This window comes from Anopheles moucheti, chromosome 3 (assembly GCF_943734755.1).
Source record: "Anopheles moucheti chromosome 3, idAnoMoucSN_F20_07, whole genome shotgun sequence".
Taxonomy (NCBI): domain Eukaryota; kingdom Metazoa; phylum Arthropoda; class Insecta; order Diptera; family Culicidae; genus Anopheles; species Anopheles moucheti.
Genome location: NC_069141.1, coordinates 54,513,605 through 54,534,042, shown reverse-complemented (window position 1 = coordinate 54,534,042; position 20,438 = coordinate 54,513,605). Strand labels below are relative to the sequence as shown.

Here is a 20,438-nt window from a genome sequence, read left to right as displayed (position 1 = left end):
CCAGTTTTCGAATGTTTAGTACCAGGAACGCATACCACGGAAGAGGTAGCACCTAGTACAGCAATTTGGCTCGAAAACCACCGAAAAACTGCTTCAAAAACTACCAGTTTTTGAATGTTTAGTACCAGGAGAGCATACCACGGAAGAGGTAGCACCTAGTACAGCAATTTTGCTCGAAAACCACCGAAAAACTGCTTTAAAAACTACCAGTTTTTGAATTTTTAGTACCAGGAGAGCATACCACGGAAGAGGTAACACCTAGTACAGCAATTTTGCTCGAAAACCACCGAAAAACTGCTTCAAAAACTAACAGTTTTCTAATGTTCAGTACCAGGAGAGCATACCACGGAAGAGGTAGCACCTAGTACAGCAATTTTGCTCGAAAACCACCGAAAAACTGCTTCAAAAACTACCAGTTTTCGAATGTTTAGTACCAGGAGAGCATACCACGGAAGAGGTAGCACCTAGTACAGCAATTTTGCTCGAAAACCACCGAAAAACTGCTTCAAAAACTACCAGTTTTCGAATGTTTAGTACCAGGAGAGCATACCACGGAAGAGGTAGCACCTAGTACAGCAATTTTGCTCGAAAACCACCGAAAAACTGCTTCAAAAACTACCAGTTTTCGAATGTTTAGTACCAGGAGAGCATACCACGGAAGAGGTAGCACCTAGTACAGCAATTTGGCTCGAAAATCACCGAAAAACTGCTTCAAAAACTACCAGTTTTCGAATGTTTAGTACCAGGAGAGCATACCACGGAAGAGGTAGCACCTAGTACAGCAATTTTGCTCGAAAACCACCGAAAAACTGCTTCAAAAACTAACAGTTTTCTAATGTTCAGTACCAGGAGAGCATACCACGGAAGAGGTAGCACCTAGTACAGCAATTTTGCTCGAAAACCACCGAAAAACTGCTTCAAAAACTACCAGTTTTCGAATGTTTAGTACCAGGAGAGCATACCACGGAAGAGGTAGCACCTAGTACAGCAATTTGGCTCGAAAATCACCGAAAACCTGCTTCAAAAACTAACAGTTTTTGAATGTTTAGTACCAGGAGAGCATACCACGGAAGAGGTAGCACCTAGTACAGCAATTTTGCTCGAAAATCACCGAAAAACTGTATCAAAAACTACCAGTTTTCGAATGTTTAGTACCAGGAGAGCATACCACGGAAGAGGTAGCACCTAGTACAGCAATTTGGCTCGAAAACCACCGAAAAACTGCTTCAAAAACTACCAGTTTTTGAATGTTTAGTACCAGGAGAGCATACCACGGAAGAGGTAGCACCTAGTACAGCAATTTTGCTCGAAAACCACCGAAAAACTGCTTTAAAAACTACCAGTTTTTGAATTTTTAGTACCAGGAGAGCATACCACGGAAGAGGTAGCACCTAGTACAGCAATTTGGCTCGAAAACCACCGAAAAACTGTATCAAAAACTACCAGTTTTCGAATGTTTAGTACCAGGAGAGCATACCACGGAAGAGGTAGCACCTAGTACAGCAATTTGGCTCGAAAACCACCGAAAAACTGCTTCAAAAACTACCAGTTTTTGAATTTTTAGTACCAGGAGAGCATACCACGGAAGAGGTAGCACCTAGTACAGCAATTTGGCTCGAAAACCACCGAAAAACTGCTTCAAAAACTAACAGTTTTTGAATGTTTAGTACCAGGAGAGCATACCACGGAAGAGGTAGCACCTAGTACAGCAATTTTTCTCGAAAACCACCGAAAAACTGCTTCAAAAACTACCAGTTTTCGAATGTTTAGTACCAGGAACGCATACCAAGGAAGAGGTAGCACCTAGTACAGCAATTTTTCTCGAAAACCACCGAAAAACTGCTTCAAAAACTACCAGTTTTTGAATGTTTAGTACCAGGAGAGCATACCACGGAAGAGGTAGCACCTAGTACAGCAATGTGGCTCGAAAACCACCGAAAAACTGCTTCAAAAACTACCAGTTTTCGAATGTTTAGTACCAGGAGAGCATACCACGGAAGAGGTAGCACCTAGTACAGCAATTTTGCTCGAAAATCACCGAAAAACTGTATCAAAAACTACCAGTTTTCGAATGTTTAGTACCAGGAGAGCATACCACGGAAGAGGTAGCACCTAGTACAGCAATTTGGCTCGAAAACCACCGAATAACTGCTTCAAAAACTACCAGTTTTCGAATGTTTAGTACCAGGAGAGCATACCACGGAAGAGGTAGCACCTAGTACAGCAATTTTGCTCGAAAACCACCAAAAAACTGCTTCAAAAACTACCAGTTTTCGAATGTTTAGTACCAGGAGAGCATACCACGGAAGAGGTAGCACCTAGTACAGCAATTTGGCTCGAAAACCACCGAAAAACTGCTTCAAAAACTACCAGTTTTCGAATGTTTAGTACCAGGAGAGCATACCACGGAAGAGGTAGCACCTAGTACAGCAATTTTGCTCGAAAATCACCGAAAAACTGTATCAAAAACTACCAGTTTTCGAATGTTTAGTACCAGGAGAGCATACCACGGAAGAGGTAGCACCTAGTACAGCAATTTGGCTCGAAATCCACCGAAAAACTGCTTCAAAAACTACCAGTTTTTGAATTTTTAGTACCAGGAGAGCATACCACGGAAGAGGTAGCACCTAGTACAGCAATTTTGCTCGAAAACCACCGAATAACTGCTTCAAAAACTACCAGCTTTCGAATGTTTAGTACCAGGAGAGCATACCACGGAAGAGGTAGCACCTAGTACAGCAATTTGGCTCGAAAACCACTGAAAAACTGCTTCAAAAACTACCAGTTTTCGAATGTTTAGTACCAGGAGAGCATACCACGGAAGAGGTAGCACCTAGTACAGCAATTTGGCTCGAAAATCACCGAAAAACTGCTTCAAAAACTAGCAGTTTTTAAATGTTCAGTACCAGGAGAGCATACCACGGAAGAGGTAGCACCTAGTACAGCAATTTGGCTCGAAAACCACCGAAAAACTGCTTCAAAAACTACCAATTTTCGAATGTTTAGTACCAGGAGAGCATACCACGGAAGAGGTAGCACCTAGTACAGCAATTTTGCTCGAAAACCACCGAAAAACTGCTTCAAAAACTACCCGTTTTCGAATGTTTAGTACCAGGAGAGCATACCACGGAAGAGGTAGCACTTAGTACAGCAATTTGGCTCGAAAATCACCGAAAACCTGCTTCAAAAACTACCAGTTTTCGAATGTTTAGTACCAGGAGAGCATACCACAGTAGAGGTAGCACCTAGTACAGCAATTTGGCTCGAAAACCACAGAAAAACTGCTTCAAAAACTACAAGTTTTCGAATGTTTAGTACCAGGAACGCATACCAAGGAAGAGGTAGCACCTAGTACAGCAATTTTGCTCGAAAACCACTGAAAAACTGCTTCAAAAACTAACAGTTTTCGAATGTTTAGTACCAGGAGAGCATACCACGGAAGAGGTAGCACCTAGTACAGCAATTTGGCTCGAAAACCACAGAAAAACTGCTTCAAAAACTACAAGTTTTCGAATGTTTAGTACCAGGAACGCATACCAAGGAAGAGGTAGCACCTAGTACAGCAATTTTTCTCGAAAACCACCGAAAAACTGCTTCAAAAACTACCAGTTTTTGAATGTTTAGTACCAGGAGAGCATACCACGGAAGAGGTAGCACCTAGTACAGCAATTTGGCTCGAAAATCACCGAAAAACTGCTTCAAAAACTACCAGTTTTCGAATGTTTAGTACCAGGAGAGCATACCACGGAAGAGGTAGCACCTAGTACAGCAATTTGGCTCGAAAACCACCGAAAAACTGCTTCAAAAACTACCAGTTTTCGAATGTTAAGTACCAGGAGAGCATACCACGGAAGAGGTAGCACCTAGTACAGCAATTTGGCTCGAAAACCACCGAAAAACTGCTTCAAAAACTACCAGTTTTCGAATGTTTAGTACCAGGAGAGCATACCACGGAAGAGGTAGCACCTAGTACAGCAATTTTGCTCGAAAACCACCGAAAAACTGCTTCAAAAACTTCCAGTTTTCGAATGTTTAGTACCAGGAGAGCATACCACGGAAAAGGTAGCACCTAGTACAGCAATTTTGCTCGAAAACCACCGAATAACTGCTTCAAAAACTACCAGTTTTCGAATGTTGAGTGGCGGGAAAGCGTACCACGGAAGAGGTAGCACCTAGTATAGCAATTTTTCTCGAAAACCACCGAAAAACTGCTTCAAAAACTACCAGTTTTCGAATGTTTAGTACCAGGAGAGCATACCACGGAAGAGGTAGCACCTAGTACAGCAATTTTGCTCGAAAACCACCGAAAAACTGTTTCAAAAACTACCAGTTTTCGAATGTTTAGTACCAGGAGAGCATACCACGGAAGAGGTAGCACCTAGTACAGCAATTTTGCTCGAAAACCACCGAAAAACTGCTTCAAAAACTAGCAGTTTTCGAATGTTTAGTACCAGGACAGCATACCACGGAAGAGGTAGCACCTAGTACAGCAATTTTGCTCGAAAACCACCGAAAAACTGCTTCAAAAACTAACAGTTTTCTAATGTTCAGTACCAGGAGAGCATACCACGGAAGAGGTAGCACCTAGTACAGCAATTTTGCTCGAAAACCACCGAAAAACTGCTTCAAAAACTACCAGTTTTCGAATGTTAAGTACCAGGAGAGCATACCACGGAAGAGGTAGCACCTAGTACAGCAATTTTTCTCGAAAACCACCGAAAAACTGCTTCGAAAACTACCAGTTTTCGAATGTTTAGTACCAGGAGAGCATACCACAGAATAGGTAGCACCTAGTACAGCAATTTTGCTCGAAAACCACCGAAAAACTGCTTCAAAAACTACCAGTTTTCGAATGTTTAGTACCAGGAGAGCATACTACGGAAAAACTACCAGTTTTCGAATGTTGAGTACCAGGAAAGCGTACCACGGAAGAGGTAACATCTAGTACAGCAATTTTGCTTGAAAACCACAGAAAAACTGCTTTAAAACTACCAGTTTTTGAATGTTTAGTACCAGGAGAGCATACCACGGAAGAGGTAGCACCTAGTACAGCAATTTTGCTCGAAAATCACCGAAAAACTGCTTCAAAAACTAACAGTTTTTGAATGTTTAGTACCAGGAGAGCATACCACGGAAGAGGTAGCACCTAGTACAGCAATTTTGCTCGAAAACCACCGAAAAAACTGCTTCAAAAACTACCAGTTTTCGAATGTTTAGTACCAGGAGAGCATACCACGGAAGAGGTAGCACCTAGTACAGCAATTTTGCTCGAAAACCACCGAAAAACTGCTTCAAAAACTAACAGTTTTCGAATGTTTAGTACCAGGAAAGCGTACCACGGAAGAGGTAGCACCTAGTACAGCAATTTGGCTCGAAAACCACCGAAAAACTGCTTCAAAAACTACCAGTTTTCGAATGTTTAGTACCAGGAGAGCATACCACGGAAGAGGTAGCACCTAGTACAGCAATTTTGCTCGAAAACCACCGAAAACCTGCTTCAAAAACTAGCAGCTTTTGAATGTTCAGTACCAGGAGAGCATACCACGGAAGAGGTAGCACCTAGTACAGCAATTTTGCTCGAAAACCACCGAAAAACTGCTTCAAAAACTACCAGTTTTCGAATGTTTAGTACCAGGAACACATACCACGGAAGAGGTAGCATCTAGTACAGCAATTTTGCATGAAAACCACAGAAAAACTGCTTTAAAACTACCAGTTTTTGAATGTTTAGTACCAGGAGAGCATACCACGGAAGAGGTAGCACCTAGTACAGCAATTTTGCTCGAAAACCACCGAAAAACTGCTTTAAAAACTACCAGTTTTCGAATGTCTAGTACCAGGAACACATACCACGGAAGAGGTAGCATCTAGTACAGCAATTTTGCTCGAAAACCACTGAAAAACTGCTTCAAAAACTACCAGTTTTCGAATGTTTAGTACCAGGAGAGCATACCACGGAAGAGGTAGCACCTAGTACAGCAATTTGGCTCGAAAACCACCGAAAAACTGCTTCAAAAACTACCAATTTTCGAATGTTTAGTACCAGGAGAGCATACCACGGAAGAGGTAGCACCTAGTACAGCAATTTTGCTCGAAAACCACCGAAAAACTGCTTCAAAAACTACCAGTTTTCGAATGTCTAGTACCAGGAGAGCATACCACGGAAGAGGTAGCACGTAGTACAGCAATTTGGCTCGAAAACCACCAAAAAACTGCTTCAAAAACTAACAGTTTTTGAATGTTCAGTACCAGGAGAGCATACCACGGAAGAGGTAGCACCTAGTACAGCAATTTTGCTCGAAAACCACCGAAAAACTGCTTCAAAAACTACCAGTTTTCGAATGTTTAGTACCAGGAGAGCATACCACGGAAGAGGTAGCACCTAGTACAGCAATTTGGCTCGAAAACCACCGAAAAACTGCTTCAAAAACTACCAGTTTTCGAATGTTTAGTACCAGGACAGCATACCACGGAAGAGGTAGCACCTAGTACAGCAATTTTGCTCGAAAACCACCGAAAAACTGCTTCAAAAACTAACAGTTTTCTAATGTTCAGTACCAGGAGAGCATACCACGGAAGAGGTAGCACCTAGTACAGCAATTTTGCTCGAAAACCACCGAAAAACTGCTTCAAAAACTACCAGTTTTCGAATGTTAAGTACCAGGAGAGCATACCACGGAAGAGGTAGCACCTAGTACAGCAATTTTTCTCGAAAACCACCGAAAAACTGCTTCAAAAACTACCAGTTTTCTAATGTTTAGTACCAGGAGAGCATACCACGGAAGAGGTAGCACCTAGTACAGCAATTTTGCTCGAAAACCACCGAAAAACTGCTTCAAAAACTACCAGTTTTCGAATGTATAGTACCAGGAGAGCATACCACAGAAGAGGTAGCACCTAGTACAGCAACTTTTCTCGAAAACCACCGAAAAACTGCTTCAAAAACTACCAGTTTTCGAATGTTTAGTACCAGGAGAGCATACTACGGAAAAACTACCAGTTTTCGAATGTTGAGTACCAGGAAAGCGTACCACGGAAGAGGTAGCACCTAGTACAGCAATTTGGCTCGAAAACCACCGAAAAACTGCTTCAAAAACTACCAGTTTTTGAATGTTTAGTACCAGGAGAGCATACCACGGAAGAGGTAGCACCTAGTACAGCAATTTGGCTCGAAAACCACCGAAAAACTGCTTCAAAAACTACCAGTTTTCGAATGTTTAGTACCAGGAGAGCATACCACGGAAGAGGTAGCACCTAGTACAGCAATTTTGCTCGAAAATCACCGAAAAACTGCTTCAAAAACTAACAGTTTTTGAATGTTTAGTACCAGGAGAGCATACCACGGAAGAGGTAGCACCTAGTACAGCAATTTGGCTCGAAAACCACAGAAAAACTGCTTCAAAAACTACAAGTTTTCGAATGTTTAGTACCAGGAACGCATACCAAGGAAGAGGTAGCACCTAATACAGCAATTTTGCTCGAAAACCACCGAAAAACTGCTTCAAAAACTACCAGTTTTCGAATGTCTAGTACCAGGAGAGCATACCACGGAAGAGGTAGCACCTAGTACAGCAATTTTGCTCGAAAACCACTGAAAAACTGCTTCAAAAACTACCAGTTTTTGAATTTTTAGTACCCAGAACGAATACCACGGAAGAGGTAGCACCTAGTACAGCAATTTGGCTCGAAAACCACCGAAAAACTGCTTCAAAAACTACCAGTTTTTGAATGTTTAGTACCAGGAGAGCATACCACGGAAGAGGTAGCACCTAGTACAGCAATTTGGCTCGAAAACCACCGAAAAACTGCTTCAAAAACTAGCAGCTTTTGAATGTTCAGTACCAGGAGAGCATACCACGGAAGAGGTAGCACCTAGTACAGCAATTTTGCTCGAAAACCACCGAAAAACTGCTTCAAAAACTACCAGTTTTTGAATGTTTAGTACCAGGAACACATACCACGGAAGAGGTAGCATCTAGTACAGCAATTTTGCTTGAAAACCACTGAAAAACTGCTTTAAAACTACCAGTTTTCTAATGTTTAGTACCAGGAGAGCATACCACGGAAGAGGTAGCACCTAGTACAGCAATTTTGCTCGAAAACCACCGAAAAACTGCTTTAAAAACTACCAGTTTTCGAATGTTTAGTACCAGGAACACATACCACGGAAGAGGTAGCATCTAGTACAGCAATTTTGCTCGAAAACCACTGAAAAACTGCTTCAAAAACTACCAGTTTTCGAATGTTTAGTACCAGGAGAGCATACCACGGAAGAGGTAGCACCTAGTACAGCAATTTTGCTCGAAAACCACCGAAAAACTGCTTCAAAAACTACCAGTTTTCGAATGTTTAGTACCAGGAGAGCATACCACGGAAGAGGTAGCACGTAGTACAGCAATTTGGCTCGAAAACCACCAAAAAACTGCTTCAAAAACTACCAGTTTTCGAATGTTAAGTACCAGGAGAGCATACCACGGAAGAGGTAGCACCTAGTACAGCAATTTGGCTCGAAAATCACCGAAAAACTGCTTCAAAAACTACCAGTTTTCGAATGTTTAGTACCAGAAGAGCATACCACGGAAGAGGTAGCACCTAGTACAGCAATTTTGCTCGAAAATCACCGAAAAACTGCTTCAAAAACTACCAGTTTTCGAATGTTCAGTACCAGGAGAGCATACCACGGAAGAGGTAGCACCTAGTACAGCAATTTTGCTCGAAAATCACCGAAAAACTGCTTCAAAAACTACCAGTTTTCGAATGTTTAGTACCAGGAGAGCATACCACGGAAGAGGTAGCACCTAGTACAGCAATTTTGCTCGAAAATCACCGAAAAACTGCTTCAAAAACTACCAGTTTTCGAATGTTTAGTACCAGGAGAGCATACCACGGAAGAGGTAGCACCTAGTACAGCAATTTGGCTCGAAAACCACCGAAAAACTGCTTCAAAAACTACCAGTTTTCGAATGTTCAGTACCAGGAGAGCATACCACGGAAGAGGTAGCACCTAGTACAGCAATTTTGCTCGAAAACCACCGAAAAACTGCTTCAAAAACTACCAGTTTTCGAATGTCTAGTACCAGGAACACATACCACGGAAGAGGTAGCATCTAGTACAGCAATTTTGCTCGAAAACCACCGAAAAACTGCTTCAAAAACTACCAGTTTTCGAATGTTTAGTACCAGGAGAGCACACCACGGAAGAGGTAGCACCTAGTACAGCAATTTTGCTCGAAAACCACCGAAAAACTGCTTCAAAAACTACCAGTTTTCGAATGTTTAGTACCAGGAGAGCATACCACGGAAGAGGTAGCACCTAGTACAGCAATTTTGCTCGAAAACCACCAAAAAACTGCTTCAAAAACTACCAGTTATTGAATGTTAAGTACCAGGAGAGCATACCACGGAAGAGGTAGCACCTAGTCCAGCAATTTTGCTCGAAAATCACCGAAAAACTGCTTCAAAAACTACCAGTTTTTGAATGTTTAGTACCAGGAGAGCATACCACGGAAGAGGTAGCACCTAGTACAGCAATTTGGCTCGAAAATCACCGAAAAACTGCTTCAAAAACTACCAGTTTTCGAATGTTTAGTACCAGGAGAGCATACCACGGAAGAGGTAGCACCTAGTACAGCAATTTGGCTCGAAAACCACCGAAAAACTGCTTCAAAAACTACCAGTTTTCGAATGTTCAGTACCAGGAGAGCATACCACGGAAGAGGTAGCACCTAGTACAGCAATTTTGCTCGAAAACCACCGAAAAACTGCTTCAAAAACTACCAGTTTTCGAATGTCTAGTACCAGGAACACATACCACGGAAGAGCTAGCATCTAGTACAGCAATTTTGCTCGAAAACCACTGAAAAACTGCTTCAAAAACTAGCAGTTTTCGAATGTTTAGTACCAGGAGAGCATACCACGGAAGAGGTAGCACCTAGTACAGCAATTTGGCTCGAAAACCACCGAAAAACTGCTTCAAAAACTTCCAGTTTTCGAATGTTTAGTACCAGGAGAGCATACCACGGAAGAGGTAGCACCTAGTACAGCAAATTTGCTCGAAAACCACCGAAAAAACTGCTTAAAAAACTACCAGTTTTCGAATGTTTAGTACCAGAAGAGCATACCACGGAAGAGGTAGCACCTAGTACAGCAATTTTGCTCGAAAACCACCGAAAAACTGCTTCAAAAACTAGCAGTTTTCGAATGTTTAGTACCAGGAGAGCATACCACGGAAGAGGTAGCACCTGGTAATTTTGCCCGCCTAAAGGTATGCAAAGTTTAAACACTAACTTTCTATACAAACCAGCAGTTTTCAGATTTCCGATACCAGGAGAGCATGTTTTTCAAGAGGTAACACCTGGTATCAGCCAATCACCAGGATGTTGCACAACACATGTTGCGCAACATTTGTTGCAAAACATCTGACATGCAACATATGTCGCGCAACATATGTTGCGCAACATCTGGCATGTCACATCTTACATGCAACAGCAACAGGATTGCAACTACCGGGAAACGCGTGATTTGTGCTTGCTCGTTTGGTACTAGGTGTCACCTCTTGCAAAACATGCTCTCCTAGTATCGGAAAACTGAAAACGGTTCATTTTTATGGAAAGTTAGTGTTTAAACATTGCTTACCTTTCGGCGGTTTTCGAGCAAAATTGCTGTAGTAGATGCTACCTCCTCCGTGGATGCTTCATGCTGATTTAAAAAACGCTTCATGCTGATTTATACTCATTCACTCTCTCGAAGGTTTCAACTCACTCACTCACTCTTACACAGCGCGCACATCTCTAATATGGATGTGTGTGCTGTGTTAGTTGAATGTTTGTGTTTTTAAATTATCATCTAATTTCCATTTGCGCAGTAGCAAAAATGATCGATCTAATCAGTTCGGACGGCCAACTCGGACGTGGCATCCAGTCGACAGCCAAATGCAACCTGTCAACCAATCATTGATCGCGTATTGCGATTATGTTAATTGGTTCGAATGGAGAAAATGTGTGTGTTTTTCTTCTTTTTCACGCGGCATAGGATAGGTTTCTAGTTTCCAATTCAAACACACTGCACCGTATTCATTTTACCCGAACGCAGGCTTTTCATTAAAACGTTCGAATGCGAAAATGGAGATATTTTTTTTATACAGCAGTGTAGGATTTTCCCAATGTTTTGCCTTTTTCCATTCCTACTTTTGTTTCTACTAGAACTGGGTTTCAACAAACTGAATCTGGATCCCGTTCTAAAAGTCGCTCCCATTTCTGTCAATCAATGATACGCCCGTCGAGATGAAGCTGGATCCTGAATGTATTTTTCTTTTTCTCCTGTTATACCTCCGCTCGCCCGATACAGGTGGCTTCCATCTCAATTGAAATGGCTATTTCATGGTGGATCATATCAATAGAGATGAATGTATGCGTTGTGTGTAGTTTCCATTTTTTGTTGTGTTTTTGCGTGTATGTGTGATCACGATTATGTGTCCTTCCATACATACAATAGGCCAACTACCAGCGATACGGTCTTTATCGGAGAGAGGCAGAGCTCGGAAATGATTCGTCCAGTGCGGGAGGTTTGTTTGCTTTAACTATTTTTTTCTCCATTTTCCACTACTATTAACTATGTGTATGTATGCGAGTAGTCTGTGTGAACAAATGAACCCCGTGTTTCGCTATTCGACCCTCGCCCCCTAGCTCCATTCGGTTAGGGGAAGAATTTTAATTTCAATTACCTATCGATCTAATTGGATTGGATAATTTAATTTCATGGTGGGATAGATTGTTTTCATCCCGCCGCTTCCCAATGCTTCCCGTTCTGTGGTGCATCCCCATATGAGCTGTTCTATTTTGGATCTAGTAGTTGCTTTTTTTTTGTGTGATGTTGTTTGCTTTCCCACTGGACAAGCAGTATATGGTAATTGGACACAACAATTCTGCCATTTTTAGCGTAACAAAAACATCAGCCATGTATGGTGCAGTTGCTTTTACACGCTTCATAATGATGGACGTAAAAGTGTGAGTGTTTTTTTGTATTAAATTAAATCCATCTATCCAGTTTATTAGTTATGTAGGACAGATGTTAGAACAGTTTCAAACAAGCTTAAATTAGAACGATATGTTATGAAAATTCGAAAAAAGGAGTGCTATGGAGAGTTGAAAAACTAGTATCTAGTAGCATTTGCAGTTATATAAAGAATGAAGTAACTGGAAGGCAATAGTACAGTGTTCCCGAGACACTCACTAATCTATTTAATAAATAAAACTAACAAATGGAGTCTTCACACGAACGGACCGTACCAAAATCCCATTCAAACCAATACCTCGTCGGCTATCCAACCGACTATCCAAATACGAATAAATAAAATCCAGCGGCGGATCAAACGGTAGGCGAAGTAGGCGGTCGCCTAGGGCCTCGCAGTGTTGGGGTAAAATATCTTCCTTGGTTATTTACAACATTTGTTTCTATGTGATCAATTAAATGCAGAGAAGAATATCGACTTTGTGACTTTAAAGTATAAACGAATTTGCACCAGGATTTCCGAATGTACAGTACCAGGAGAGCATCCACGAAAGAGTTTTCGAAGAAATTTTTCTCGTTACGAAATGAACAAATAACGTGTTTTGTCGTTACTGCGCGTACAAACCCAGAAATAAACGAAATTTCGAAATATAAACATGTCCAAAATGAGGCTTTTAAATGAGACTGTTACAGGAAATGTGATCTGAAAGATGTGATATCTTTTTGATGTTGAGGTTGAGGTCTGTATGAAAAGAATCCTAAATAAATCATTCTGGCTGTTACGAAGTAAAACAAAAAAATAAGCTTAAATTAAATAAATACAGAAATATTGCAATAAAGCAAAAAAATTCAATTCAGTGATTAAATTAGCAATTAAATAGAAAAAAAAACAGTACAATAGCTACAAACTATAACTTTCCAACAATAGTGTAAAAAGAGGATTTAACAATGAATGGAAAATGGAAATGGAAAAGAAATCTGTAATAAAAAGTAAATATCCAAATGTTGTCAGAATGGCATTATAAAACAAATCCTTTTCTTTGTAAATAATTAAACTAACTGATTTTAAATTCAAAAATAGAAGGTTATACAAGGAATAAAATCATGAAAAAATACAGCAGTTTCATAGGAAAGGAAATGCATAGTAATGGATAACAGATTTAGAATTATTCAATGTCTTTTGTACATAAAATTTTCATTTGACGTTAGCTTAAATATATTTAATTTGTTGAGAGTTGTTGTTCAATATATGAGAAAAAAGTGAAAAGTGATTATAAATCGTGCAAGATTTAATTTAAAAATTACATTGCTTTCGGATTCGACATACACGAGATACTTCGAGGTCCTACTGTGTATAATTGTGTATCTCGAGAACTATTTGTTTATAAAGTGTTAGTACATCTTATACTTGAAGCCTGATCACGATGAATGTTACTAGCATAACTTACCTTCAGGTCACTTTGGGTCCTTGAGAAACGAATCGCGTTTTCTAAACAACGAATTCCAGGGTCCCATGGATATGTGGAACCGACCATTTGACGAGCCTCCTACAATTCAAGATTGTTCCAATGCATGACAACAAATCGGATGCAGCCATAGCTGGTGCCGTACCCACTTTCTTTCGCACGCAAACGCAAAATAATAATGAAAGAAATGGAGAACTACACGACTTGTTTTTTTTTTGGTTTTTTTGTCTTTGATGTGTGTGAAATTGATTATTATTCGCTCTTTTTGTTTTTCACCTTGTGATGCCATTCGCCCACCCAAAAAGTGTACTCTCTTACGACTTTGTAACTTCGATTTCCTGGTTTCCGCAATTCGTGCCTGTGCGCCTCCATCGCTAATCGCTTGTTTTCTCCTGCTTCATCTTCCTCTTTTATTTTGTTTATTTTTTTTTGTTTTTGTTTATTTTGCCTGGTCCCCGCGGTTTTGCTAGTGCCCCGGGGGCTCGCACTCACGCGCGCTTCTTCGTATGTAAGTGTGTATGTGTGTGTGTGTGTGAGTGTGTGTGTTTGTGGATTTCACTGGTCATCTGTTCCTGGTGCCGAAGCTAGACCACGGTTACACCTTTAACTGCTACACTTCACCAGCCCATATATCAGCTTCCGTATCAGCCCGTCCTATTTCTGCTTGACCGCGAACGTGTTTTGTTAAGTGTGGTAGTGTTTGTGTGTGTGTTTTTTTACTTCTGATTTTTTTTTGTTTTAAATGTTTGCTTGTTTGTTTTATTTTGTTTTGGTTGGTGGGGACTTGCTTACTTTCATTTTGTTTGTTTTTTTTTTGCTTAATAAAAGTAGAATATGTTTTAAGTGTGCATGCGCTCCCGTAAATGTATCTCCATGTATCGAATTGTTTTGTTTTTTGTTTTATTTTTCTTTTCTTCTTTTTTTCTTTTTCTTCTTTTACTTGTGTCCATGAGTCCATGGTACCTTCTTGTTTTACCTCTGTGAGCGGTATCTGGATTCTTTCTGCTTTTACTAGCTAGCAATAATTGTAATAATCATCATAATTCACAATTGTTAATTGTATTTGTTCATTTTGTTATTTGCTTCGTCTGGTATTTGTTTCATTCCGTAAGTTTGTATGTGAGGAATTGTGTAATTGTGTGTATTATGTTTGTTTTGTTGTTGTTTTCCTTTGTTAGCTGTTGTTTTATTTCAGTTAGATATCCTCCTGCAAGTTATTGTGAGAAGAAAAATGTGGGGTTTTAGCGTTTTTATTCGTTTGTTTGTTGCTGGTTTGTTGTTGTGTTGCTTTCACATTTCTTCATCACACATCAGGCATTTGTTTTGCAGTATAGAGTTGTATGCGCGGTACGGTATGGTTTACCTTTGTTATTATTTTTCTTTTGGGTTTTGTTGCTTGTGGGATGTGGTTTTAAACTTTACGTTATTTAGCATTAGAGTTAGAGAAAATGTCTTACCTTTGTTTGTTTTTTTTTTGTTGGTTTTTTTATGTTGCTTGCTTCCCTATTTCATCTTGCTTTTATTTCTGTGTGTTTGGTTTTTTCTTACATTCGTTTATCAGATGGGAGAGAGAGAGAAACAGATACGTTTATTGCGCTTGATGCGTTCGGCTCGATCGCACAAACACGGCACAGGTTTGTTTGGTGCTTACTTAATTATGTCTTCACGTGTCCTTCGCTGCGTCCCTCATTGGTGTGTTTGTGTGTATGTTTGTGTGTATGTATTGTTGTGTCCCCCGCTTATGATACCGTACCGGGCCGGACTCTAAAAAGGTAGTTTGACCAGGCAAAGGACGATTCCGCTGCGGCAGAATCCGAATCAAACAAGGCTCACGCGCTGGTGAGTGTGTATGTGTGTCCGGCACGACAGACAGACAGACAGACTTGGCAAAAAGTTACCCTAGAGCTTTCCTAGACCGCATAAATTTCCGCATTCGTTACACGCCCGCGAACCCTGCCTTCTGCAAACGCGTATTACTTGCACGGTTTTTGTGGCCCATCTATAACTGCACGTGCCTGTTTTTGTTCAGTTATGATAAAAATTAATTTATAATAATTGTAATTTATTATCATAGTATTTTTAAATATTTGTTTTACTTTTTTTCTTCAATTATTTAATTTAAATTTTAATATAATTTATATTTAACTAAGATTTGTTTCTTTCTCTCACCTTCTTGCTGCTTCGCTTGGTTGTGTGTGTTGTTGTTTTTTTTTTTGTTATTGGGAATTCTTTTGCTCTCATATTTTCATTTTTAATTTACCTGCTGTTGTTATTACTATTACCTTCACGTATGTTCTTGCTTTTTGTTTTTTTTTCTGTGTTCATCATCACCATCGTTTGGTTTGCTATTTATGTTTTTTATTCCTTCTAGTTCTTCTTATTTTTCAATGCAGTTCTCCTGCTCACTGTTTCTATTTCTTCGTACGGGATTCTTCCATATTATTAACCTAAACGTTCATCCGCACGATGATTTTCAGCTTGCTTTTTTTTTCTTCTCCCAGCTGCTTCTTGTTTTAATGCTTTTTTTTGTATTCCCGTGTTCCTTGCGTCACTTCGTCATAGTTATATATTTATAATATTTTACAAGTGTGATTTTTTGTTGTTGTTTATTTTTGGTTTGCTGTTGTTTCTGTTTCTTTCCCTTTTCTATGCTCTCGAATGTATGGCTAAAGATGTTTCCCTTCTCGTCTCACCTCTTCTTTATTTCCGTAATTTGGTTGAGTTTCATGAGTTTGAATCGTTTCGTGGTAGTCGTAAGATTCGCTTAAAATAACGTGAAATTTGCTTATGGTGAGAAGGGGTTTTTTTTTTGCTGTGAAGAATATTTTGCTGCGTTGTCTTATTATCGCACGATGTGAAAACGACGCGTGACGTGATGATCGTGTGCATACTTGTGTATTGTTTTACCTGTTCCGTATATAGGTGTAAAAGTGTGTGTTTTTTTTTGCTGCTTCCAAACGCTCCCGTCCGTTTGGAGTGTAAATTCACACCATTTTCTGTCCTTCCTTGTGTGGGTGCGGGTATGCGTGTGTTGGTGCTATGAGTAGAAGAGTTGCATCTTACTGTCTGCCCGGTTTCGGAGTGAAAGTGGGAGTCAGTGTAGATGTTATGAACCGTTTTGCTATTGGTATATATGAATCCTGTATACTGAACTTGAATGCACAGGAAAGCGTCGAACCTGCACATGGCGACAATCAGTAGATGTATTTATTTCCTTGCTTACCCAGCATGTTTGTGAGTGAGTGAGTATGAGTGTGTGCGTGTTGTTGGGAGTTTAGGACAGTACAGGATCAACCACCGAATTGAACGTGGCCGTACATTCTGCTCCACCGTCTCGATTTCATATAATTAATTAGCTTCGGTCCGTGGCCCACTTCGGACATGAATCGTCGCTTCAGCACTTCTCTATTTGCTCATGCCTTAGCTTCTGTCCATGTGTCTGCCACTGTCTTCATCGTACTAATATAACAATTATTGCGTTTTCACCATCCACGTTTCCAGGGCTTTTACTTAATATTTTCTCCATATCTATTTCATACAAACATCAATCTTTTTTTCGACTTTTTTTTCTTTTGGGAGGGGGGGAAGTTTCAATTACTATAATCATTTGTTTTCTGTGTATTGTGTGTGTGTATTTTGTGTAATTGTGTGTTCAGTGTTGTTGTTCGGCTTGCGTTGTCGAACCTCGGGTTTCCCCCCCCCCCCCCCTCCCCTAAATCCCCCTTCCCCATCAACTCGCCCTTGTATATATTATTTTTACCGTGTTGGTTCCACTTTTCACGTGTTGAAAAATGGAAACAGGAATAGAAACGAAGAAGAAACAGTAAAAAGTAACGGCGACGATTAAAAGTGGTAAAATTTCATATCTTCCTCTCGAGCCTTCGTTTGGTTTCCGTAGGCTCGGGGTGCTGTGTACTGAGGCTGGTACACATAGCGAACCCATCACTATTTGCAAAAACACGCTTCTAGCAAAATGGTGCGCAAGTGGATACAAAACAAATCGAAGCACACAAACACAACACGACAACGCAAAACTGTCTTCCCGCAATTTTTTGAGACAAGTTTGGGAGGTGGCGTTTTTTTTTGTGATAAAATGTGTGCATTTATGAATAAAAGAATTGTAACAGTCATTTCTGTCTTTCGATCATGCACCAACTGCTGCTACCCACTTGCACCTCCACCTGCGTGTGGTATGCGCTTGCTGCCTGATTTATCATCCTGTTTTCCTTGTGTGTTTCTGTATATAGTGGCGTGTGAGGGTTTTCCGCTTGCTCTGTTTTGTTTTGTTTTGTCTTCTCATTCGCGTGTTTTGTTGCGCCTCAGTTTGTCTTCAATAAATATATATATTTATATATTTATATTTTTATACCTAAGACCACTAGCTTCCTTTGTTTTACATTATAAAAAAAGTTACGTTAATCTTAATATGCTTGTAGCAAACGTAATAATTGTTCAATAATTGATAGTGTGTATTCGTGTGTTCGTTATGTCAATGTAATTTGTGTGTGTGTGTGTGTTGGTTGAAGGACAAGGTTGCAAGAGGGAGAAAGGGAGAAGAGGGAGAAAGGGGAATCGTTAGCTTCTTTTAATCCTGTCCCGTGTCAAGTTTAAACACCCATCACTGTACAGTGTGCAAGCGCTAACTCACATCTACACAAAACCCGCAACATGAAGAGATAAAAAATGGCTTATCCTTACAGTGAGTTGCGTACAGTTTGTGCGTGTACGTACGCCTGTACAACGCTCATACAATGATGGTAAATTTTGCTTGTATCACCCTTGCTGCCTAGTGCAGCGAGAGGAATACATCGCAAGGAGGGTCGCTCCCAGAGAGTGCATCCAGTGCACTCCCATTTTAACTACTAGCGCGCGGTCCATTTGCGGTCCGATTTGTGGAAAACAAAAGGACACAGCAGAGGCAATGTTCGTCGTGTGAAAAAGGAAAGGGAGAGTGTATTGTATTGTTTTGCATTTAGAAATGGTAAATTTTTGGTTCTTTTGATGAGTTTTTTGTTCACTTTGTTTTGTTTTTTTTTTGTTCCATTTTGCGTGATGTAATATTATTTTTGTTTTTTGTTTTGTTTCATTTAGCTAAGTATTTGCTTTTTAAATTGGCTTAAATTCAAAAAGACATTAAGTAAATAGTAATTATTCGTAATAACAAATTGGGGTTTTGAAAACAAATCGTGTTGATGTTTGTTTCGTTTAGCTCATAGTTTAAACAATGAAGTTTAGTTTTCTGTTTACCTTAACGTATGTATATATATATATATTTATAATGTGTGTGTATGTGTGTGTTGTTATTTGTTCTTCTTCGTTTCTCTCATTTCTTTAATTTAGTATATCGAGTTGTATATATCGTTTATTTGCGCCTTCTGCACTTAACTTGGGCTGCAACGTGGTTTTGTTGTTGTATTTGTTTGGTTTAATAATTATATTTTCAACTCGATTATCCATTATCTTCTGTTTTTTTTTGTTGTATTCCATTTGCTTGTTTTGCGTGAAAATTGCCTATTTAAATTGTTGCTTCACTCGATGTCAAGTGAGGATTTTATCAACGTCTGAATTGCCCCCTTTACTCTCCCGACCCCAGGTACCACTCGCAGAATATGGCAGGCTTCACCAGAAGCAGGGGTTTGATGTTCTGGTCTTTTAGGGAAGTAAAGGAAGCATACGCCGTGCATGGCCACATAAACCGGGTTACAAAATGCACAAGTGTCCACATCACCCATCAGCAGCAGCTTTATGTGCTGGTGCTGTATGCTTTCAAAGCAAAACAGATATATGAGACCCTGCGACGATAGCTGCACACTGCAAAAAGCCATGATTTGGTATTTTTCTGCATTATGTTTGCTGTTGCACACAAATGAGAAAGGTGGGCTCGTTTGCTGCTCGCGTCTAGCACACTGTTCTAGAAACGAGTGTGAAATAATGTTGTAATTGACATCCGCCATCATCATCACACGGAGGAAATGGGCTTATGTGACCTAACGTAGTAGCCATAGGCTCAAACGGTTGGTTGCAACATTATTAAATTAGTCGAAAAAAGATTTAAGAAAAGAAATGTTCGCTTACATGGAAAATATTGCTTAGCTTAATAACACTAAACATGACCTTATTATTAAAAAATTGGTTGATTTTAAACAAAATCAATCTTCTAAGGCATTTATGATTTTTTAAAAATATTCTCTTACTCATCCATAAAACCAAACGTAAATTACGTAGCCTTTTTTTATGCTACCTAGGATTTATATCAAAACGTTTTCCGATTTTTCCTAAACGAACTGGGAACATTGAAAGTATAATCATATTTCTTACAACAACTGATTTCATCGCTTTTAAAATTAATTGATAGCAAACAATTTGAAAGGGGTTCTCTTTAAAACCGCATCCCATGTTTAAGAAAATTGATCATATGAAGAATCATACCGTACGTTATGTCCACTGCTTTTCCGCGTTTGCCTGTTGCCAACCAATCACTTTCTTTTTATCTTCTCCTATCGGATCACTCCTCCTTGGCACACACGATTACGGCCGTTTACCATCGTCAGCGACCATCGTAGCCGAGATGTTTGTTGTTGATGATGATGATGATGACAGTATGGATGATGATTAGCGGTAGCGGTGTTGCTGCTTCTTAACCGACACTGTAAAAGGATGTTGCTATTTTCTGCGTTTGTGGTTTCCGTTCGTTTTCCCCGTTCGCTCCTTTCCTCCTGGCCCCTCCCATGCACGTCGTTTTGAATGGTTCATCAGCAAATTCACGGTTTTACAAGCTTGCTGTTATCAAACTCCAGTCCAAAGTACTAGCGATGCTGATCAAATATTGCTTAGTTTGTTTCAATGGTAGCCATTGGTGAATGCCGCTGGAATTAGTTGGCCCTGGAAAGAGTTGTACACGAATTGGTTGTAACACGCGTTAGTGATTATGCTTAATTGCGCTGAAATGAAGTGAAGTGAAAT

The 20,438-nt window shown here is 40.0% G+C and overlaps 1 protein-coding gene across 7 annotated transcripts in view; it reads right to left on the bottom strand.

Annotated features, from left to right (window-relative positions):
• Positions 1 to 14,225: 14,225 nt before the first annotated feature.
• Positions 14,226 to 20,438, bottom strand: part of LOC128302606 (RNA-binding protein Musashi homolog Rbp6) — a 684,518-nt gene continuing 678,305 nt past the window's right edge. For all 7 annotated transcript variants that reach the window (XM_053039462.1, XM_053039466.1, XM_053039463.1 and 4 more), the window contains one exon: positions 14,226 to 20,357. In XM_053039462.1, the coding sequence (XP_052895422.1) occupies positions 20,316 to 20,357 (42 nt within the window). In that variant the 3' untranslated portion in view covers positions 14,226 to 20,315. The remainder of the gene's footprint in view (positions 20,358 to 20,438) is intronic.